The 18,285-nt window shown below is 47.4% G+C and overlaps 1 protein-coding gene across 5 annotated transcripts in view; it reads right to left on the reverse strand.

Moving 5' to 3' along the window:
* Positions 1–15: 15 nt before the first annotated feature.
* The window catches only part of grin1b (glutamate receptor, ionotropic, N-methyl D-aspartate 1b), a 75,871-nt gene continuing 57,601 nt past the window's right edge, over positions 16–18,285 (reverse strand). For 3 of the 5 annotated variants that reach the window (XM_055039619.1, XM_055039618.1, XM_055039617.1), the window contains 10 exons: positions 16,101–16,265; positions 14,247–14,365; positions 13,202–13,314; positions 12,982–13,130; positions 12,756–12,913; positions 10,788–10,949; positions 10,338–10,447; positions 10,118–10,263; positions 5,925–6,026; positions 16–4,420 (listed from right to left, as the gene is read on the reverse strand). In XM_055039619.1, the coding sequence (XP_054895594.1) occupies positions 4,355–4,420; positions 5,925–6,026; positions 10,118–10,263; positions 10,338–10,447; positions 10,788–10,949; positions 12,756–12,913; positions 12,982–13,130; positions 13,202–13,314; positions 14,247–14,365; positions 16,101–16,265 (1,290 nt within the window). In that variant the 3' untranslated portion in view covers positions 16–4,354. The remainder of the gene's footprint in view (positions 4,421–5,924; positions 6,027–10,117; positions 10,264–10,337; positions 10,448–10,787; positions 10,950–12,755; positions 12,914–12,981; positions 13,131–13,201; positions 13,315–14,246; positions 14,366–16,100; positions 16,266–18,285) is intronic. The other 2 variants (XM_055039621.1, XM_055039620.1) reach the window with 1 other exon arrangement.

An 18,285-nucleotide genomic window follows, 5' to 3' on the forward strand; every position in this document is an offset into this window, starting at 1 on the left:
AGGAATCCGAGCCGCTTCAATTGAAATAAATATTTATTACTGTAAACTGTTTCTGCAGAACAGGATCGACATCAAGCTCAGGAACAACAAACACTGAAGTGCATTAAAGAGGTTTCTGTCATTACAGCGAGTCATGTGACCACAGAACCAGCCAATCACAGAACCAGCCAATCACAGAACCAGCCAATCACAGAACCAGCCAATCACAGAACCAGCCAATCACAGAGCGCCGTGACAGAGCAGCTACAGAAAACTACAGACAGGAAATAACTTCTTCTTCTACTGTCACAAACTGACGTCAGATCAGCTGATTCTAGATTCGTTACAAAAACACGAGGTCACAGTGACGTCTCGATGACGTCACAGTGATGTCACAGTGGCGTCACAGTGACATCACAATGCAAGCCTCGGATCGAGCTGCTCCTGTATTTACTTCAGTGCAACTGAATTAATAGAAAATCGATCAGATTATTCAGTAACTGAACGTTCAGATTCTAGGATCCAATTTCTTAAACTGTTTTAGCAACTTGAGCCAGAATCACACAACTAACATGAAAATAGCTTCAAGTACAGAATTCAATAAGAAATATAGAATTTCAGAAGATCTCTTGAGTTTTCACATTTTAGATGCTCATAGTTTGTTCAAATTTGAAAATAAACATTTTGTACAATTGAAACTATGAAAATCAAATAACAATAATTTGAATAAAAATAAATATACAATCAGTATATCTACAGGAATACATAACACATTGTATAATTTACATTAGAAAATTAAATGACAATAATTTTAATCAAGTAGAATTAAAAACTGTGGTCATAAAATGTCTGGTCTATTTAAACATAATACTGTAATCACATTAATAATTACATTTAACGTAAATTAATATTATAATCCTGGTACAAAAATGTAAATAAATGTTTTATAAAGTTTTACAAAACAAACAAAGTAAATATATTGGCTGGATTTTAGTGCATTGTATAAAAAAACTATTCAGTGAAATTTGAAAAAAATACAAAAATGTCAAATTAAAAGTGAATCAAAAAATACATTTAAAAAGTGCAACAATTAAACGGAACCATTTGATTTAATAGTTTTATTTCCTTTCAGAAGATTCTCATCATCATATCTAATAACGGATGTTAGAGGTTCAATAAATTATTCAGAATATATTTGGATTCTCTGTTTCGGATCGGTAAGCGCCGGAACCGACCCGGTTCCGACCCGGTTCCGACCCGGTTCCGACCCGGTTCCGACCCTCTGGGCCGGCTGGGAAAACATCCGACTGGCTGAATGAGCCTGCAGACGGCTCGGTCCGGTTCTGATCCCTGCGGATCGTTTGGGATCATCTGGTTAAAAACTGGAAACCAGCAGATGCAGGAACTGGAAAATCAACTCTGTACATTTTCACTTTGGCACTTTCTGTAGGACCAGGACTAAATCAGTCACAGTTTGTAAAGAGTTAAAATTTTTCTGCTAACAGGAAAAGACCAGTGTTGTGTTCAAGTTGTGCTAACGGAAGTTAGCCTGACAGGGAAGCTATGTAGCCTAAAGTAGCATCTCAATGCTAAACATGTAGCAATTTACATTGTTGCTTATTTGGTTGATATAATGTCTGTCAATTAACTGTGATTAATTAACAAAACCTGGCTTCCCAGCTGATTTATAAACGCAATAAAAATGGAAAAACATCCAGAAGAGATTTTTATAGCCTGACCTTTCTGACCTCAAAAAAAAACCCAGTTTAGGTCACGTTGATCATTTCCAGACTGGTTTCTTTTGTCTCTGAGCTGCAGGTTAAAACAGTTCCAGTTGGAAAATGTAGCTTTATTAACAACTTATTAATAAACGTAATGGAGAGTGGCCCAGTCCAATCACAGTCCGATGCGTCTGCAGGCTGATTCAAACCTGATCCCACCAACGCCGGCCCAGGCAACCTCCAGACTGGAAACCAGTGAACTCCAGCAGGAGGCGGACCTTGTTTCAGCAGAGCCAAGGCGGCCGGAAGTGGGAGGAGCCTCCAGGGTTGCTGGAAGGTTAGCTTATTTCAGGCTAAAGCCTTCGTTTTACATTGATGGGATCGGTTCTGATCGAGTTCTCGGCTGGTGTGTGGGACGGATTTAATGAAACAAAAACGAGGAAGAAAGCAGGCGGCCATATTGGATTGGAAATTTCCATTCAGGGATGGACTCCAGCTGATCCTCATTATGTCAGATCAAAAGCAACAAAATGATCTATTCTCTTTAAATTTGTTGAATTTAATAAACATCAGAGCCACAAGGTGGCAATAAACCAGCATCTCTGTTTAAATTCCATTATTATGAGTTAAAAAACTGAAAAACACAAAGCTATCCTGACTTTCTGGGAATTTAGTCCTTAGGAACAAATTCATTCAGTTATTTTCTGAAGCTAAAACTTATCTGACTTAATTATGAAGCTGTTAATAGTTATTTGAAATAATAACATGAACAGAGTTTAAGTGAATAAACTCCTGCACCTCTGTCGTTTATCGTCTGTTCGGCCTCCAGCCAGCAGAGGGCGCTGCTGCCACCGGGGACTTCAGAATTATCAATTGGGGATTTGGGTCAATAACATCGTCTAGAAATAAAACTGAGCTAAAAAATCTGGATTAAAAACTTAAATATTTACACAATAATAAAATTAATTATGTCAAATAAAATAAGATGCTGAAAAATTATTTGAAAAAAATAAAACAAGGAATCAGCTGGAGGTAAAATCTGCAAGTGAAACTTTCTAGTCGCAACACAGGAAATTATTTTTCTGTTTAATAATTGAAGTTTCCCCTAAAGATGAACAACTTCCATCATTCATGTAAATCAATGTTACTTTTCTCAATTTGATTTTAAGAAACTTTATGTTGAACTTGTGGGTCAGAACCAAATGAGTTTAACTTATTATAAAAGATCAACATTAGTAACTAATAATTCAGTTGATTACTGGCTTCATTTTGAATTGAAACATTTAACCAAATGAACCAATAAATTCTCCCTTTTATTAGATCATCTTTGATCCACTGGATCCTCTGAATCCACTGGATCCTCTTGGATCCACTGCCACAGTTTCCAACATCATGAAGCTGCTGCATCATGAAAAACCTGGAAATTTTCAACATTAAAGAAGCAGAAATGTAATCTTGTGTGATTTCCTCCAGTGCAGCCCTGAACTGGAAACACTGGTGACCTGAATTTAACCGACAGCCAGATGCTCCAGACAGACGATAAATTATTCCTGAATGCTGAGCAACGCGCTCCCAGTCCAGAAGGTGGCACTGCAGGCTGATTGGAGAGGAAACAGCTGCTTCCTTCCTTCTTCAGAGGCTCCACCCACTTAGCAAAGCCCAGGAATTTGATTGGTCACAGCAGGAAGTGACATTTAAAGAAACCAGCATTGATGGATTGATGAGCTACAACCATTAAAACCAGTCCAAGCTGGTTCTGGATCTGGTCGGGATGTTTGAGGAAACAGGAAACAGAACTGTACAACTTATTTCAAAATAAAAGAGTGGTTGCAGGAAGCTGGTGGCTACAAGTGGATTAATACGTGAGTGTGTGTGTGTGTGTGTGTGTGTGTGTGTGTGTGTGTGTGTGTGTGTGTGTGTGTGTTGCTATGACCATGTTGGTGTGGGGACATCAGAAAGGACATTTTCCCTACACTGTGAGGACCCACAGGCCCCCATGGGGCCCTAAGCCTGGGGCCCCATGGGGGCCTGTGCTGTCTTAGGGTTTGGGTCAGGCTACAGAAATCATGAGAAATTAATGGAAGTCAACGCAAAGTCTTGGTAAAGATCGAAGGACGTAAGGGGTGTGTGTTGTGTGTGTGTGTGTGTGTGTGTGTGTGTGTGTGTGTGTGTGTGTGTGTGTGTGTGTGTGTGTGTGAGTGTGTGTGGGTGTGTGTGTGAGTGTGTGTGTGTGTGTGTGTGTGTGTGTGTGTGTGAGTGTGTGTGTGAGTGTGGGTGTGGGTGTGTGTGTGGGTGTGGGTGTGTGTGTGAGTGGGTGTGTGTGTGTGAGTGTGGGTGTGTGTGTGTGTGAGTGTGTGTGGGTGTGTGTGTGTGTGTGAGTGTGTGTGGGTGTGTGTGTGTGGGTGGGTGTGTGGGTGTGTGTGTGTGTGTGAGTGAGTGTGTGTGTGTGAGTGTGTGTGTGAGTGTGTGTGAGTGTGTGTGTGAGTGTGTGTGGGTGTGTGAGTGTGTGTGTGAGTGTGTGTGGGTGTGTGTGGGTGGGTGTGTGTGAGTGTGAGTGTGTGTGTGTGTGTGTGAGTGTGTGTGTGTGTGTGTGTGAGTGTGGCTCAGCAGCAGCAGTGCAGCTTGCTCGCCCTCTGCGCCTCTCTCTCTCTCTCTCAGACCACTGTGCTGACGGAGGGATCCGATAGGTTGAGCTGGCCGGTGATGTCCGTCGGGTACGGCTACAGGGGAGGGACAAAAACAGGGAGAGACAGAAAAACAGACGTTAAATGGACGCTGACCCAGCCACAGGTTCTGCTTGAGCTCAGTCTTTCTGGGTCGGTTCTGATCCAGAGCTTCTCTACTGAACGGCTATCAGCAGTGGTGGAAGAAGCCGGACGTCCTGCAGCAGCTTCACTGATGTCCATCATGTCCACATGTCCATCCTGATGGACGCCTTGCCTCCATGCAGCAGCTGACGGTCTCTGACCTGCAATACCAGCGCAGAGCTATAGGGGGCACTGTGTCCTCAAAGGGACAATCTAATGCTGCTGCTGAGATGGACGGTTTGTTTCTAGCCAGCAGGGTCAAATTGCACTTACATGATGGACACAAAAAACGATAGCTAGCTAGCAAGGCTATGTTAGCAGCTAGTTAGCGGTAGCTGCAACTTTGTCCAGGCGGGAGGTCTGGACGGTACCGCTGGCTGTTAGTAACGGGAGCACGGCGGGACAGGAAGTAAAACACGGAAGTTTCCCGGAAAAACGTGGGACTTGTCAGGAATGGACGGCATTACGACCAGAGCTCAATGTGTTTCAGGCCCTGGAGGTACTGATCCATCGATTTCTGACCCGGCCCGGTTCTCTGGTCTGCACCAACATTAGGAGCTGTCGGTGCAGACCAATACGGCGGCGGATCCAGTCTGTCACCGGATCAGCAGGTCCGGTGACAGACTGGAGTCTTCTCCAGTCTGTCTCTGATGGAGTCTTCCTCAGCCAGCACAGCAGGATTCTCCACCACCGCTGATGAAGCCGTTCGCTCTAACCTGGAGTGAGTCTGCTCCAACAGGAAGTGTGTGTGTGTGTGTGTGTGTGTGTGTGTGTGTGTGTGTGTGTGTGTGTGTGTGTGTGTGTGAGGCTACAGTCGGTCGTGCTTGCAGAGGAGGACAGAGGCAGAGTGTGTGTTTGCAGTCTGGACACCATTTAAACCCACTGAGAGAAAAACACTCATATAGGAAGTAAAGAGAAATGAGCGGGTCCAGCAGCCGCGTCCGTCCCCGAGAGGACAGCTGTCTCTGTCTTCACATGCAACCGAGGACAGGAGGACAGCAGAGAGGACAGAGGAGAGCCGGAGTCTGAAACAGAGACGGGTTAGAGGACCGAGACACGCCTCCACCGGGCGACCTGAGGACGAGAGGCTGGACGTTAGTGGAGGAGACGGAGAGGGACAGGACAGGAAGAGACAGACACAGGACACCACACAGGCTGACCCTCTTCCCTTCTCCTTTGCAAGAAGACGACACGATCAGTGTGGGACTACAGCTGGACCTGACTGCCTGCAGGCGTCCAACACGCCGCCTGTCTGTGTCTCGCAGTGGGACAGCGGAGGGACAGATGTGATGGGGACAAAGAGGACAGGAGAGGACGAAGCCGATGGGAGGGACGATGAAGGAGGGAAATAAAGCGGTGAGGAAGTGGAGGGGACGGACAGGAAGCGATGGAAGACAGGTGGTCTTGGTGTCCTTACCGTGGCGTCCCCGGGGGCCAAACGGCGTTTGAGGTCGGAGGTTGAAGTGATGGACCTAAAAGAGGTTTGGGACTCTGGCTCTGCTCTACCACTTTTCCTATCCTACAATAGATCATATGATAGGCGCACACACACATTAACAGAGACACTGCAGCTCACACTCAGGCCAGCAGGGGGCGGGAGGCTGTCCGGGGGACATGATGGGCAGCGGCTGGACGCCGGAGGACACAGAGTGAAGGACAAGGAACCAGAGAGGAGCAATCAAACGTCAGCCCGGCCGCCATGTTGGGAGGGGCAGCAGCTCTGCTATGCTGGTTCTGATTGGTTGTTTTTCTAGACCTCATCATTTCCTGGTTGAGTCGTTGCTGATTAAGGACTTTTGCTCCTTCTGTTTCACTGTCAGGAAAATAGCTGTTGTGATGTGCACCCATGGCAACAGGGTATTCTTCCTAAAGGGGGAGCAGCTGATTAGCATCTTAAAGGCTCAAACCTCTGAACTTTGACCTCAGAGGAGCTGAAAGGGGCTCCATGAAAGCAGAGAGAGGAGGAAGTTCAAACCGCTTGTCCTGACAGAGAGTTAAAGAGGAGCAGCAAAAGCAAAGGAGAAGAATCAGCAGAGCTGGCTCACAACTGATGATGTCATCCAGGACGTCACTGTGGAGCATCGACCCAGAATGGAGCAGTTAGCATGAAACTGTCACACAGCAGCACAACTCTCATTTAAACGCCTTCAGTTTTTAGTTTCTTATTGTCACCTGAAGATCTGAAACGTCACTGTGATCAACCAGAACTCCACATCTAAATTTAGATGGATTTTACATGAAGTATTTTCATGTCGCTTCAGGTTTTTTTCTTTATAGTTTCTCACAAGATGGCAGACAGCAGGAGCGTAACGCCACTCACAAGATGGCGGCCGCTGGACATCAGAGTGGACAGAGCGTTTTTTCTGGCTGCTGGATGAATGGCAGAATCTCCTCAGAGAAAACCGCCAACATGGACTGACTGGGTCTGGTCAGAACCTCGTCCTGGATTCACTGTGGAACCACAGACTTACCCGGTTCTGGCCCGGTTCTGCTGCTGCATCAGGACTCTTTAACTAGTCCTGATGGCGCAGCGGTGACCTTTGCACAGGCCTTCTCTTGTTACCCGGTTTCTGTCAGTTCACTCAGAGGAACCTTTGAAACGACGACGCTGAAGCTGAATGTCTTTTCATGACGTACACAATATATGAGCGATAGATAACAATAATACCAGGAGGTCCAGAAACGGTTCCACCTGAACCCAGGCGGGTTCTGGTTCAGCAGAACCTCCGTCTGACAGGAAGCAGCTTCGTCCAGCAGGTCAGAGAGAACCGGCCGGATTCATTCATTATGCAGCATCAAGACGACTAACAGACAAAACGAGGCATTAATTAATGCAGCAGATTCATCCAAATCAGAGACTCTGATCCGTTTGCAGGACAGAATCAGCTGAACAGAACCGCTGAGGTCCAAACCTGCAGCCAGTGGAGGCTGGTCAGAGTGTGTACTCAGTGTGTACTGAGTGTGTACTGAGTGTGTACTCAGTGTGTACTGAGTGTGTACTGAGTGTGTACTGAGTGTGTACTGAGTGTGTACTGAGTGTGTACTCAGTGTGTACTGAGTGTGTACTCAGTGTGTACTGAGTGTGTACTGAGTGTGTACTGAGTGTGTACTCAGTGTGTACTCAGTGTGTACTGAGTGTGTACTCAGTGTGTACTCAGTGTGTACTGAGTGTGTACTGAGTGTGTACTGAGTGTGTACTCAGTGTGTACTGAGTGTGTACTGAGTGTGTACTGAGTGTGTACTGAGTGTGTACTGAGTGTGTACTCAGTGTGTACTGAGTGTGTACTGAGTGTGTACTGAGTGTGTACTCAGTGTGTACTGAGTGTGTACTGAGTGTGTACTGAGTGTGTACTCAGTGTGTACTGAGTGTCTGAGTGTGTACTCAGTGTGTACTGAGTGTGTACTGAGTGTGTACTCAGTGTGTACTGAGTGTGTACTCAGTGTGTACTGAGTGTGTACTGAGTGTGTACTGAGTGTGTACTCAGTGTGTACTGAGTGTGTACTGAGTGTGTACTGAGTGTGTACTCAGTGTGTACTGAGTGTGTACTGAGTGTGTACTCAGTGTGTACTGAGTGTGTACTGAGTGTGTACTCAGTGTGTACTCAGTGTGTACTCAGTGTGTACTGAGTGTGTACTCAGTGTGTACTGAGTGTGTACTGAGTGTGTACTCAGTGTGTACTCAGTGTGTACTGAGTGTGTACTGAGTGTGTACTCAGTGTGTACTGAGTGTGTACTCAGTGTGTACTGAGTGTGTACTCAGTGTGTACTCAGTGTGTACTGAGTGTGTACTGAGTGTGTACTCAGTGTGTACTGAGTGTGTACTCAGTGTGTACTCAGTGTGTACTGAGTGTGTACTCAGTGTGTACTGAGTGTGTACTGAGTGTGTACTGAGTGTGTACTGAGTGTGTACTGAGTGTGTACTGAGTGTGTACTCAGTGTGTACTGAGTGTGTACTGAGTGTGTACTCAGTGTGTACTGAGTGTGTACTGAGTGTGTACTCAGTGTGTACTGAGTGTGTACTGAGTGTGTACTGAGTGTGTACTCAGTGTGTACTGAGTGTGTACTGAGTGTGTACTCAGTGTGTACTGAGTGTGTACTGAGTGTGTACTCAGTGTGTACTGAGTGTGTACTGAGTGTGTACTCAGTGTGTACTGAGTGTGTACTGAGTGTGTACTGAGTGTGTACTGAGTGTGTACTGAGTGTGTACTCAGTGTGTACTGAGTGTGTACTGAGTGTGTACTCAGTGTGTACTGAGTGTGTACTGAGTGTGTACTCAGTGTGTACTGAGTGTGTACTGAGTGTGTACTGAGTGTGTACTGAGTGTGTACTGAGTGTGTACTCAGTGTGTACTCAGTGTGTACTGAGTGTGTACTGAGTGTGTACTGAGTGTGTACTCAGTGTGTACTGAGTGTGTACTCAGTGTGTACTCAGTGTGTACTGAGTGTGTACTCAGTGTGTACTGAGTGTGTACTGAGTGTGTACTGAGTGTGTACTGAGTGTGTACTCAGTGTGTACTCAGTGTGTACTGAGTGTGTACTGAGTGTGTACTGAGTGTGTACTGAGTGTGTACTCAGTGTGTACTCAGTGTGTACTGAGTGTGTACTGAGTGTGTACTGAGTGTGTACTGAGTGTGTACTCAGTGTGTACTCAGTGTGTACTGAGTGTGTACTGAGTGTGTACTCAGTGTGTACTGAGTGTGTACTCAGTGTGTATTGTGTGTATTGTGTGTGTATTGTGTGTATTGTGTATTGTGTGTGTATTGTGTGTGTATTGTGTGTGTATTGTGTGTGTATTGTGTGTATTGTGTGTGAGGTGAAACAGGAAACAAGGGCAGCACTTCCTGTTTGGCAGCAGGAAGTGACATCACTGGGCTCGTCATATCCATGCTCAGCTGGAATGATGGCGTCTCTGTGGGTGAAGGTCACATGGTGTCTCACATCATCACCATGAGTTTAACCTTTGACCTTTCACAGTTTTCCTGATGGTCCCCATGAGCAACAAGAGCCGACCTCTGACCCTGCAGCCTGTCCTGGAGCTCTGTGTCGTCATGGTAAGCCCATGCTAACTGCTCGCTGATTGTTTCTGTTGCTCGGCCCGGTTCTGGTTCAGATCCACCATCTGTGAGCAGGTCTTGGATCAGAACCCTCCCGCTCTGAACCTGTGGTCCAGTTCTAACCAGAACCAGAACCGGAACCGTTGGATAAATTCAGCCGGATGTGGGTGGGGCCTTGTGATGTCACAGCAGCTGGCCAATCAGAGCGCACTGCGCCGAGCAGCAGGAAGTTCTGGTCTTTCCTGCGGCAGCCATGTTGGATTCTGACCTGCTGGACCTGTGATGTCACTTCCTGAAGCCCAACAACTTTCTGATGAAGTTCAACACCGGAACAAACAGGCCAATCTGGGCTTTGACTAGACCATTAGGAGGAGGATCATCAGTTCATCAATTCAACCCGATTTAGTCACTCGTTGCGTTACCATGACAACAACACAACACAGGTCACGTGACAGACTCCCTTCCTGGAAGTAACCCGTGACGTTCAGGAGAGGCGTTTGAACAGGTACAACACAGCGCCATCATCATCATCATCATAGCCAGGTAACTCCGCCTACCTGCAGGTTCTTCCTCCACACGTTGACGGCGGCGAAGGCCAGCTGCATCTGTTTCCTGCGCGCGTCTTTGTGCCGCTTGTAGGCGATCTCGATGAAGATGAGGAAGATCCCAGCGACGATGCCGCCGGCCACCAGCATGAACACACCTGGAGGGACGGGGAGATGCAGCTTACGGTTCACCTGGCCGGCGGCGGCACAGAGGGCGGGGCCTGCGTCCTACCTGCCATGTTCTCAAAGGTGAGCGTGGCGGGGGCGTTGCTCCTGGAGTCGCACTCCTGGTAGCGAACCCACGTCTTGTCCAGATCCTCCATGAAGCCGTTCTCATGCGAGCTGCGGAGGAAGTGGGCGGGGTATGAGTGGGCGGGGTATGAGTGGGCGGGGTATGAGTGGGCAGGGTATGAGTGGGCGGGGTATGAGTGGGCGGGGTATGAGTGGGCGGGGTATGAGTGGGCGGGGTATGAGTGGGCAGGGTATGAGTGGGCGGGGTATGAGTGGGCGGGGTATGAGTGGGCGGGGTATGAGTGGGCAGGGTATGAGTGGGCGGGGTATGAGTGGGCGGGGTATGAGTGGGCGGGGTATGAGTGGGCGGGGTATGAGTGGGCGGGGTATGAGTGGGCGGGGTATGAGTGGGCAGGGCTTCGTGGAGCAGCTGCAGTGGGACGTTCTCTACCTGAGAATGGCCAGAGAGACGTTCTGCTTCCAGGGACTGTCCTTCCTCATGCCGATGCCGAAGCCGGAGCGGAAGAACAGCTCCCCCGTCGTCACCAGGTCGCATTTCTGCGACGCCTCGAACTCCAGCACGGCGCTGTCCCAGATGAAGGCGTGGAGCTTGCTGCAGAGGAGGAGGGGCACACGGCGCATGCTCACACTGCAGGCCTTCACATGCACTGTAAAACCGCTTCGCTTTGCATCCATGCGACCTGCATGTGATTCCTGAGAACAAGCAGAAGGTTTCCCGCATGCGCAGCAGAGAATAACGAACTGAGCATGCTCAGTGGAAGTAAACATGGATGCTGATGGAAAAGCTCATCTTGTGTTTATGGCTGTAAAGATTCATCAGATGATCCCAGATTTATCCCGATTATTAAAATTCCAGGCGGTCAATGAGGTTTCCTTGTTTAGTTATTTAGCGCATCGAGTTCCGGATCAGCGCTCTCACTTCCGCCTCTGACTGCTAATGTCAGTTTGTTCCGGGGGATTTCATTGGTTTATGATGTCTGGGGTTTCCAATCCTACCTGGGTAGCAGGTATGCTACCCAGCTCTTCCTGTTGCCCATATATGGACTCGGCTGACAGCGCAGCTGACTGTTGGGGAGGCAATCAGGATAGATTGAAGAGCAGCACATCCCCAGAGGGATCCCAACGTTTTGCTCCTGATCCTGTTTAGAGACACGGAGGCGCTGACTGGTTTCACTGGTTTCACTGGGGCGGTGAACGTTTGGCTGCTGCGGTTTCAGTTTCAGATTAGAATGATTTCCTCTTGTTAAGTGTTTTCTGGGTGTCGTTCTGGCTCATTTTAAAGGTCCTGCTGTTTTATTGAGGCAGAAGGTGAAGGGAGTTTGATCCAGTTTGGTTTTCTCCAGGGTCGGGGTTAAGGGTTAGGGGTTAGGGTTAGGTTTAGGGTTTTCTGAGTGTTTTGTTGGGGAGCAGCTGGGCAAGTTTAGTTCCATTTGTTATTATTCCTCCCCAGTTGGTTTATTTTAGTTAATGGGGTTTTAACTCTTTTCTAGCTATAAGGTTTCCAGGGCAGCAGACTCCTACTTTTTATTGTGGTCATTTTTGTTCAGTAAAACAGCAACGTTATGTAATTAACTCAAGATAACTGAATAAGCCATGTTAAAGGAAACGGTGGGAGATTGTGACAAAGGCTCGCTCCTGTCCGTTCTCCTTGCAGCAAGTAAAACTAAAACTCTCTTGTCTTTCTGCTGTTTGTGTCAAAATGTGTTGGGTTGTTTGAACCTGACAGTAGCGAACCAGGAAATACATTTCATGCCCTCCTGGTCTCAGCAGACGTGTGGCGGAGCGCAGCTGGTGGATGAGTTTCTGTGACGAACCGAGGAGTCAAATCCCATCGCTAACATGAACATGAGAAATTGGACCGATGTTGATCTCCAAAACTAATGCTGCTGTGATGGCAGCATTTATCTTATTGTAATTTTTTTATTCGATAGATTAACTTGGTGGTTTCCATGGTTTTCATGTTTGTTTTTCTTCGTGTCGGGAAGCAGAAAAGTGGCGTGTGTCTATTTGTAACATGAAATGGTTCAGGCTAAATTCTGCTAAAATGTGTTTCATAGTTGTCCTGTAATGAGTGCTTTTTGGCGCCCCCTCCTGGTTGCCTATAAAAGCAGGAGAAACTGTAGATTCCCCACAGTCTGTTCAGCAAGTCATCGATCTGGTTCTTCTCTGAACAGAAATGATGGTTGTGCTCAAGGACTAACGGAGTTTTATTGTAGTATCCAGAACTAGCGGCTCACTGCGCTGTGTGTGGGGAAGCAGTCACATATTAATGACGTTCAGAAATACAGAAAACACCAGATTATGACAATCTCATCTGTGTGGTCATGGAAACATCAGCTACAGGTCGCATTGAGGCAAAACTAATGGTCCTTCCGGTGGCCGGCGAGGCTCCGCCTACTTGTCTCGGACCGCCTGGATGGCCTCGGCGGCGCTCTCGTAGTTGTGCTTCTCCATGTGGCGGTACATGGTGCTGAGCTCCACCTGCCGCCGGAAGTAGATGTCCACCGAGCTCTGCTTCACCGTGGCGTAGATGAACTTATCCGACGGGTTACGTAGCTGGAAGCACATCAGCTGTTAGTGCATGACATCATCGTCCCAAACGGCGAACGAGGGCGGGCGCTCACCCTGGGGTCGTTGATGCCAGTGATGCGCTCCTCAGGCCGGTCCAGCACCAGGAAGGCTGCCAGGTTGGCGGTGTACGACGCCACGATGATCATAGCAAACCCCGCCCACACCATGCCCAGGATCCTGGCAGAGAAGCTGCGCGGGGCGCCTGCAGAGGGAGCAGCGACACGCCGTCAGCAACGCGGCCGAGCGGCCCAGCAGAAACGCGAAGGTCGCTACCTTCTCCGATCCCAGAGTTGAGCAGAACTCCCCAGGAGAACCACATGGCGGAGGACAGGGTCAGGGCGTCTTCTTCTTCTTCTTCACTGTTCACCTTAAACCTTCCAAACGGGCTGCAGACACACAGCAGGTCAAACCGGGTCAAACACACGCACACACACACACACACACGCACACCCCCCCCCCCCCCACACACACACACACCTCGCCTGTCAGGGCAGACGGAGGCGGAGCCAATCAGAGTCAGCGTTGAAGTCACATGTTCAGATTCTAGTCTGAACATAAAACAACAAACCTCTGAGGAAGCTTGGCTCCGCCCCCAGGCCAATGAGGCAACGATGTGGGCGGAGCCAAGTAAACGGGGAGGGGGTTGGGCGGGCCTGGGGATGAGCGCAGAATTAAACCAATTTACACAAAAATGGACAGAAACAGAAAACTGAAGGACACTTTGATTGGTCAAACTTCTGTTTTCCTGTTCAATTATACAGGCACAGTTTGTATTATTTAAAATGATCCTGCTTATTCCTTCAGCTGAGGATGTAACTCTTTAATATTCAACACGACTCAGTATTTCTTTACGTGGTAAATTTGCCCCAGTTGTACCGTCTGTCTTTACGTTCTACCCTTGTGTGGTCTACATGCCTCCATTTGCTGTTTTAGTAGAACAACATAGATTATTGTGTAGCAATATGACTGGGTGTGACTGCTGTATAGATCCAGATTGGGGGCTTGTCCGGGATTTAAAGTCCATTATAAATAATCAGCATTTATGTGGATTAATTTTAAAAGTTAACATTTTTTAAATTTGTTGAAGTTGGAGGCGTTTTTACAACTCCTAATACAATGAAAAAGTGATGCGAGATGTTTGCGGCCCCTCAGAAGGAGTCTGCTGTGAGCTTCTGATGGTGTAACTGAGGTCCAAACCGGACTGGACCACAAATGTTGATCTAGATTCAGACAAAGAAGAAGTTAAGCAGCAACGGAACGGACCAGACCAGAACACCTGGGGGTTCTGGTCGCGGCCGGCCTCAGGTGAGTCGTTTACCTGAACCGGTCTAGTAGGTAGAGCATCACTGCCACCACATGGACCGACAGACCGACTAACAGCCACAGAGTGCTCTGGAACGGCTGCATGAAGGAGTCCAGAGTGCTGCGGGGGATTTCCTGCACACACACACAGACACACACAGAGACACACAGAGACACACAGACACACACAGAGACACAGAGACACACACAGAGACACACAGAGACACACAGAGACACAGAGACACACACAGAGACACACAGAGACACACACAGAGACACACAGAGACACACACAGAGACACAGAGACACACAGCAACACACAGAGACACACACAGAGACACACAGAGACACACACAGAGACACAGAGACACACACAGAGACACACACAGAGACACACAGAGACACACAGACACACAGCAACACACAGAGACACACAGAGACACACAGAGACACAGAGACACACACAGAGACACACAGAGACACACAGACACACAGCAACACACAGAGACACACAGAGACACACAGAGACACAGAGACACACACAGAGACACACAGAGACACACACAGAGACACACAGAGACACACAGACACACAGCAACACACAGAGACACACAGAGACACACACAGAGACACACAGAGACACACAGACACACAGCAACACACAGAGACACACAGAGACACACAGACACACAGCAACACACAGAGACACACACAGAGACACACAGAGACACAGACACACAGCAACACACAGAGACACACAGAGACACACAGAGACACACAGCAACACACAGAGACACACACAGAGACACACAGAGACACAGACACACAGCAACACACAGAGACACACAGAGACACAGACACACAGCAACACACAGAGACACACACAGAGACACACAGAGACACAGACACACAGCAACACACAGAGACACACAGAGACACACAGAGACACACAGCAACACACAGAGACACACACAGAGACACACAGAGACACAGACACACAGCAACACACAGAGACACACAGAGACACACAGAGACACACAGCAACACACAGAGACACACACAGAGACACACAGAGACACAGACACACAGCAACACACAGAGACACACAGAGACACAGACACACAGCAACACACAGAGACACACACAGAGACACACAGAGACACAGACACACACAGCAACACACAGAGACACACAGAGACACACAGAGACACACAGCAACACACAGAGACACACACAGAGACACACAGAGACACAGACACACAGCAACACACAGAGACACACAGAGACACACAGAGACACACAGCAACACACAGAGACACACACAGAGACACACACAGACACACACAGAGACACAGAGACACACAGCGACACACAGAGACACACACAGAGACACACAGAGACACACAGACACACAGCAACACACACAGACACACACAGAGACACAGAGACACACAGCGACACACAGAGACACACACAGAGACACACACAGAGACACACACAGACACACAGACACACAGCGACACACAGAGACACACACAGACACAGACACACAGCGACACACAGAGACACACACAGAGACACACACAGACACACACACACACAGACACACACAGAGACACAGAGACACACAGACACACAGCGACACACAGAGACACACACAGAGACACACACAGAGACACACACAGAGACACAGAGACACACAGAGACACACATTAACACAGTGCAAGAAAACAATTCATACATGGATCCATCCTGGTTCTTATCCGATCCGGTAGCAGTTGGACTGGATTCAGACTCCTGATGAACTGTGTGTCTGTCTCTTTGTATGTCTCTCTGTATGTCTCTGTGTGTGTCTGTGTCTCTGTCTCACCTTCTTCACCAAGATGGTCAGGCCCTGGTACTTGAAGGGCTTGGAGAACTCGATGTACTGAGCGCGCTCGTTGTTGATGGTGAGCGGCGCCACGATCATGTCGGCCAGGCCGCCCAGCAGCTCTCCCATCATGCCGTTCCACTCCTTCTTGTTGCTGTTGTTCACCTGCAGGACCAGGGTCAACCGGGTCAAATGGGTCGGGGTCAGAAGAGGAGTAGGAAGAGGAAACCGAGCTTGTTTGAGCCATCGGGGTCAGAGTGCTGGTTGCCACGGCAACAGGGCTCAGAGTAAGTCAACATAAACACAGATCCTCTCTGCTGATTGGACCAAACCGTCCGGCACCAACATCCAGTTGTTCTCCCAGCAGCCGCTGAGATCCGCCTCACAACACCAAGACTTAGAAACTGGAAATGAAACCATGTTGATCATTTCTATACAAATATCCATCAGTTCTATCAGAAATGATTAAATGATAGAAAACCTGATGCAGGGAGCAGGTTACTGGTTTCAACAGGTTACTGGTTTCAACAGGTTACTGGTTTAAGAAGTTTACTGGTTTCAGTAGGTTACTGGTTTCAGCAGGTTACTGGTTTCAGTAGGTTACTGGTTTCAGTAGGTTACTGGTTTCAACAGGTTACTGGTTTCAATAGGTTACTGGTTTCAGTAGGTTACTGGTTTCAATAGGTTACTGGTTTCAACAGGTTACTGGTTTCAACAGGTTACTGGTTTCAGTAGGCTACTGGTTTCAACAGGTTACTGGTTTAAGAAGTTTACTGGTTTCAGTAGGTTACTGGTTTCAGCAGGTTACTGGTTTCAGTAGGTTACTGGTTTCAGTAGGTTACTGGTTTCAACAGGTTACTGGTTTCAATAGGTTACTGGTTTCAGTAGGTTACTGGTTTCAATAGGTTACTGGTTTCAACAGGTTACTGGTTTCAACAGGTTACTGGTTTCAGTAGGCTACTGGTTTCAACAGGTTACTGGTTTAAGAAGTTTACTGGTTTCAGTAGGTTACTGGTTTCAGCAGGTTACTGGTTTCAGTAGGTTACTGGTTTCAGTAGGTTACTGGTTTCAACAGGTTACTGGTTTCAATAGGTTACTGGTTTCAGTAGGTTACTGGTTTCAATAGGTTACTGGTTTCAACAGGTTACTGGTTTCAACAGGTTACTGGTTTCAGTAGGTTACTGGTTTCAGCAGGTTACTGGTTTCAGTAGGTTACTGGTTTCAACAGGTTACTGGTTTCAGTAGGTGACTGGTTACAACAGGTTACTGGTTTCAGTAGGTTACTGGTTTCAACAGGTTACTAGTTTCAATAGGTTACTGGTTTCAGTAGGATACTGGTTTAAACAGGTTACTGGTTTCAGCAGGTTACTGGTTTCAGCAGGTTACTGGTTTCAACAGGTTACTGGTTTGAACAGGTTACTGGTTTCAGTAGGTTACTGGTTTCAGTAGGTTACTGGTTTCAGTAGGTTACTGGTTTCAACAGGTTACTGGTTTCAGTAGGCTACTGGTTTCAACAGGTTACTGGTTTAAGAAGTTTACTGGTTTCAGTAGGTTACTGGTTTCAGCAGGTTACTGGTTTCAGTAGGTTACTGGTTTCAGTAGGTTACTGGTTTCAACAGGTTACTGGTTTCAATAGGTTACTGGTTTCAGTAGGTTACTGGTTTCAATAGGTTACTGGTTTCAACAGGTTACTGGTTTCAACAGGTTACTGGTTTCAGTAGGTTACTGGTTTCAGTAGGTTACTGGTTTCAGCAGGTTACTGGTTTCAGTAGGTTACTGGTTTCAACAGGTTACTGGTTTCAGTAGGTGACTGGTTACAACAGGTTACTGGTTTCAGTAGGTTACTGGTTTCAACAGGTTACTAGTTTCAATAGGTTACTGGTTTCAGTAGGATACTGGTTTAAACAGGTTACTGGTTTCAGCAGGTTACTGGTTTCAGCAGGTTACTGGTTTCAACAGGTTACTGGTTTAAACAGGTTACTGGTTTCAGCAGGTTACTGGTTTCAGTAGGTTACTGGTTTCAGTAGGTTACTGGTTTCAAACAGGTGACTGGTTTCAGTAGGTTACTGGTTTAAGCAGTTTACTGGTTTCAACAGGTTACTGGTTTCAGCAGGTTACTGGTTTCAACAGGTTACTAGTTTCAATAGGTTACTGGTTTCAGTAGGATACTGGTTTAAACAGGTTA

This window comes from Poeciliopsis prolifica, unplaced genomic scaffold (assembly GCF_027474105.1).
Source record: "Poeciliopsis prolifica strain line A6 unplaced genomic scaffold, Auburn_PproV2 SCAFFOLD014, whole genome shotgun sequence".
In the NCBI taxonomy this organism is placed as follows: domain Eukaryota; kingdom Metazoa; phylum Chordata; class Actinopteri; order Cyprinodontiformes; family Poeciliidae; genus Poeciliopsis; species Poeciliopsis prolifica.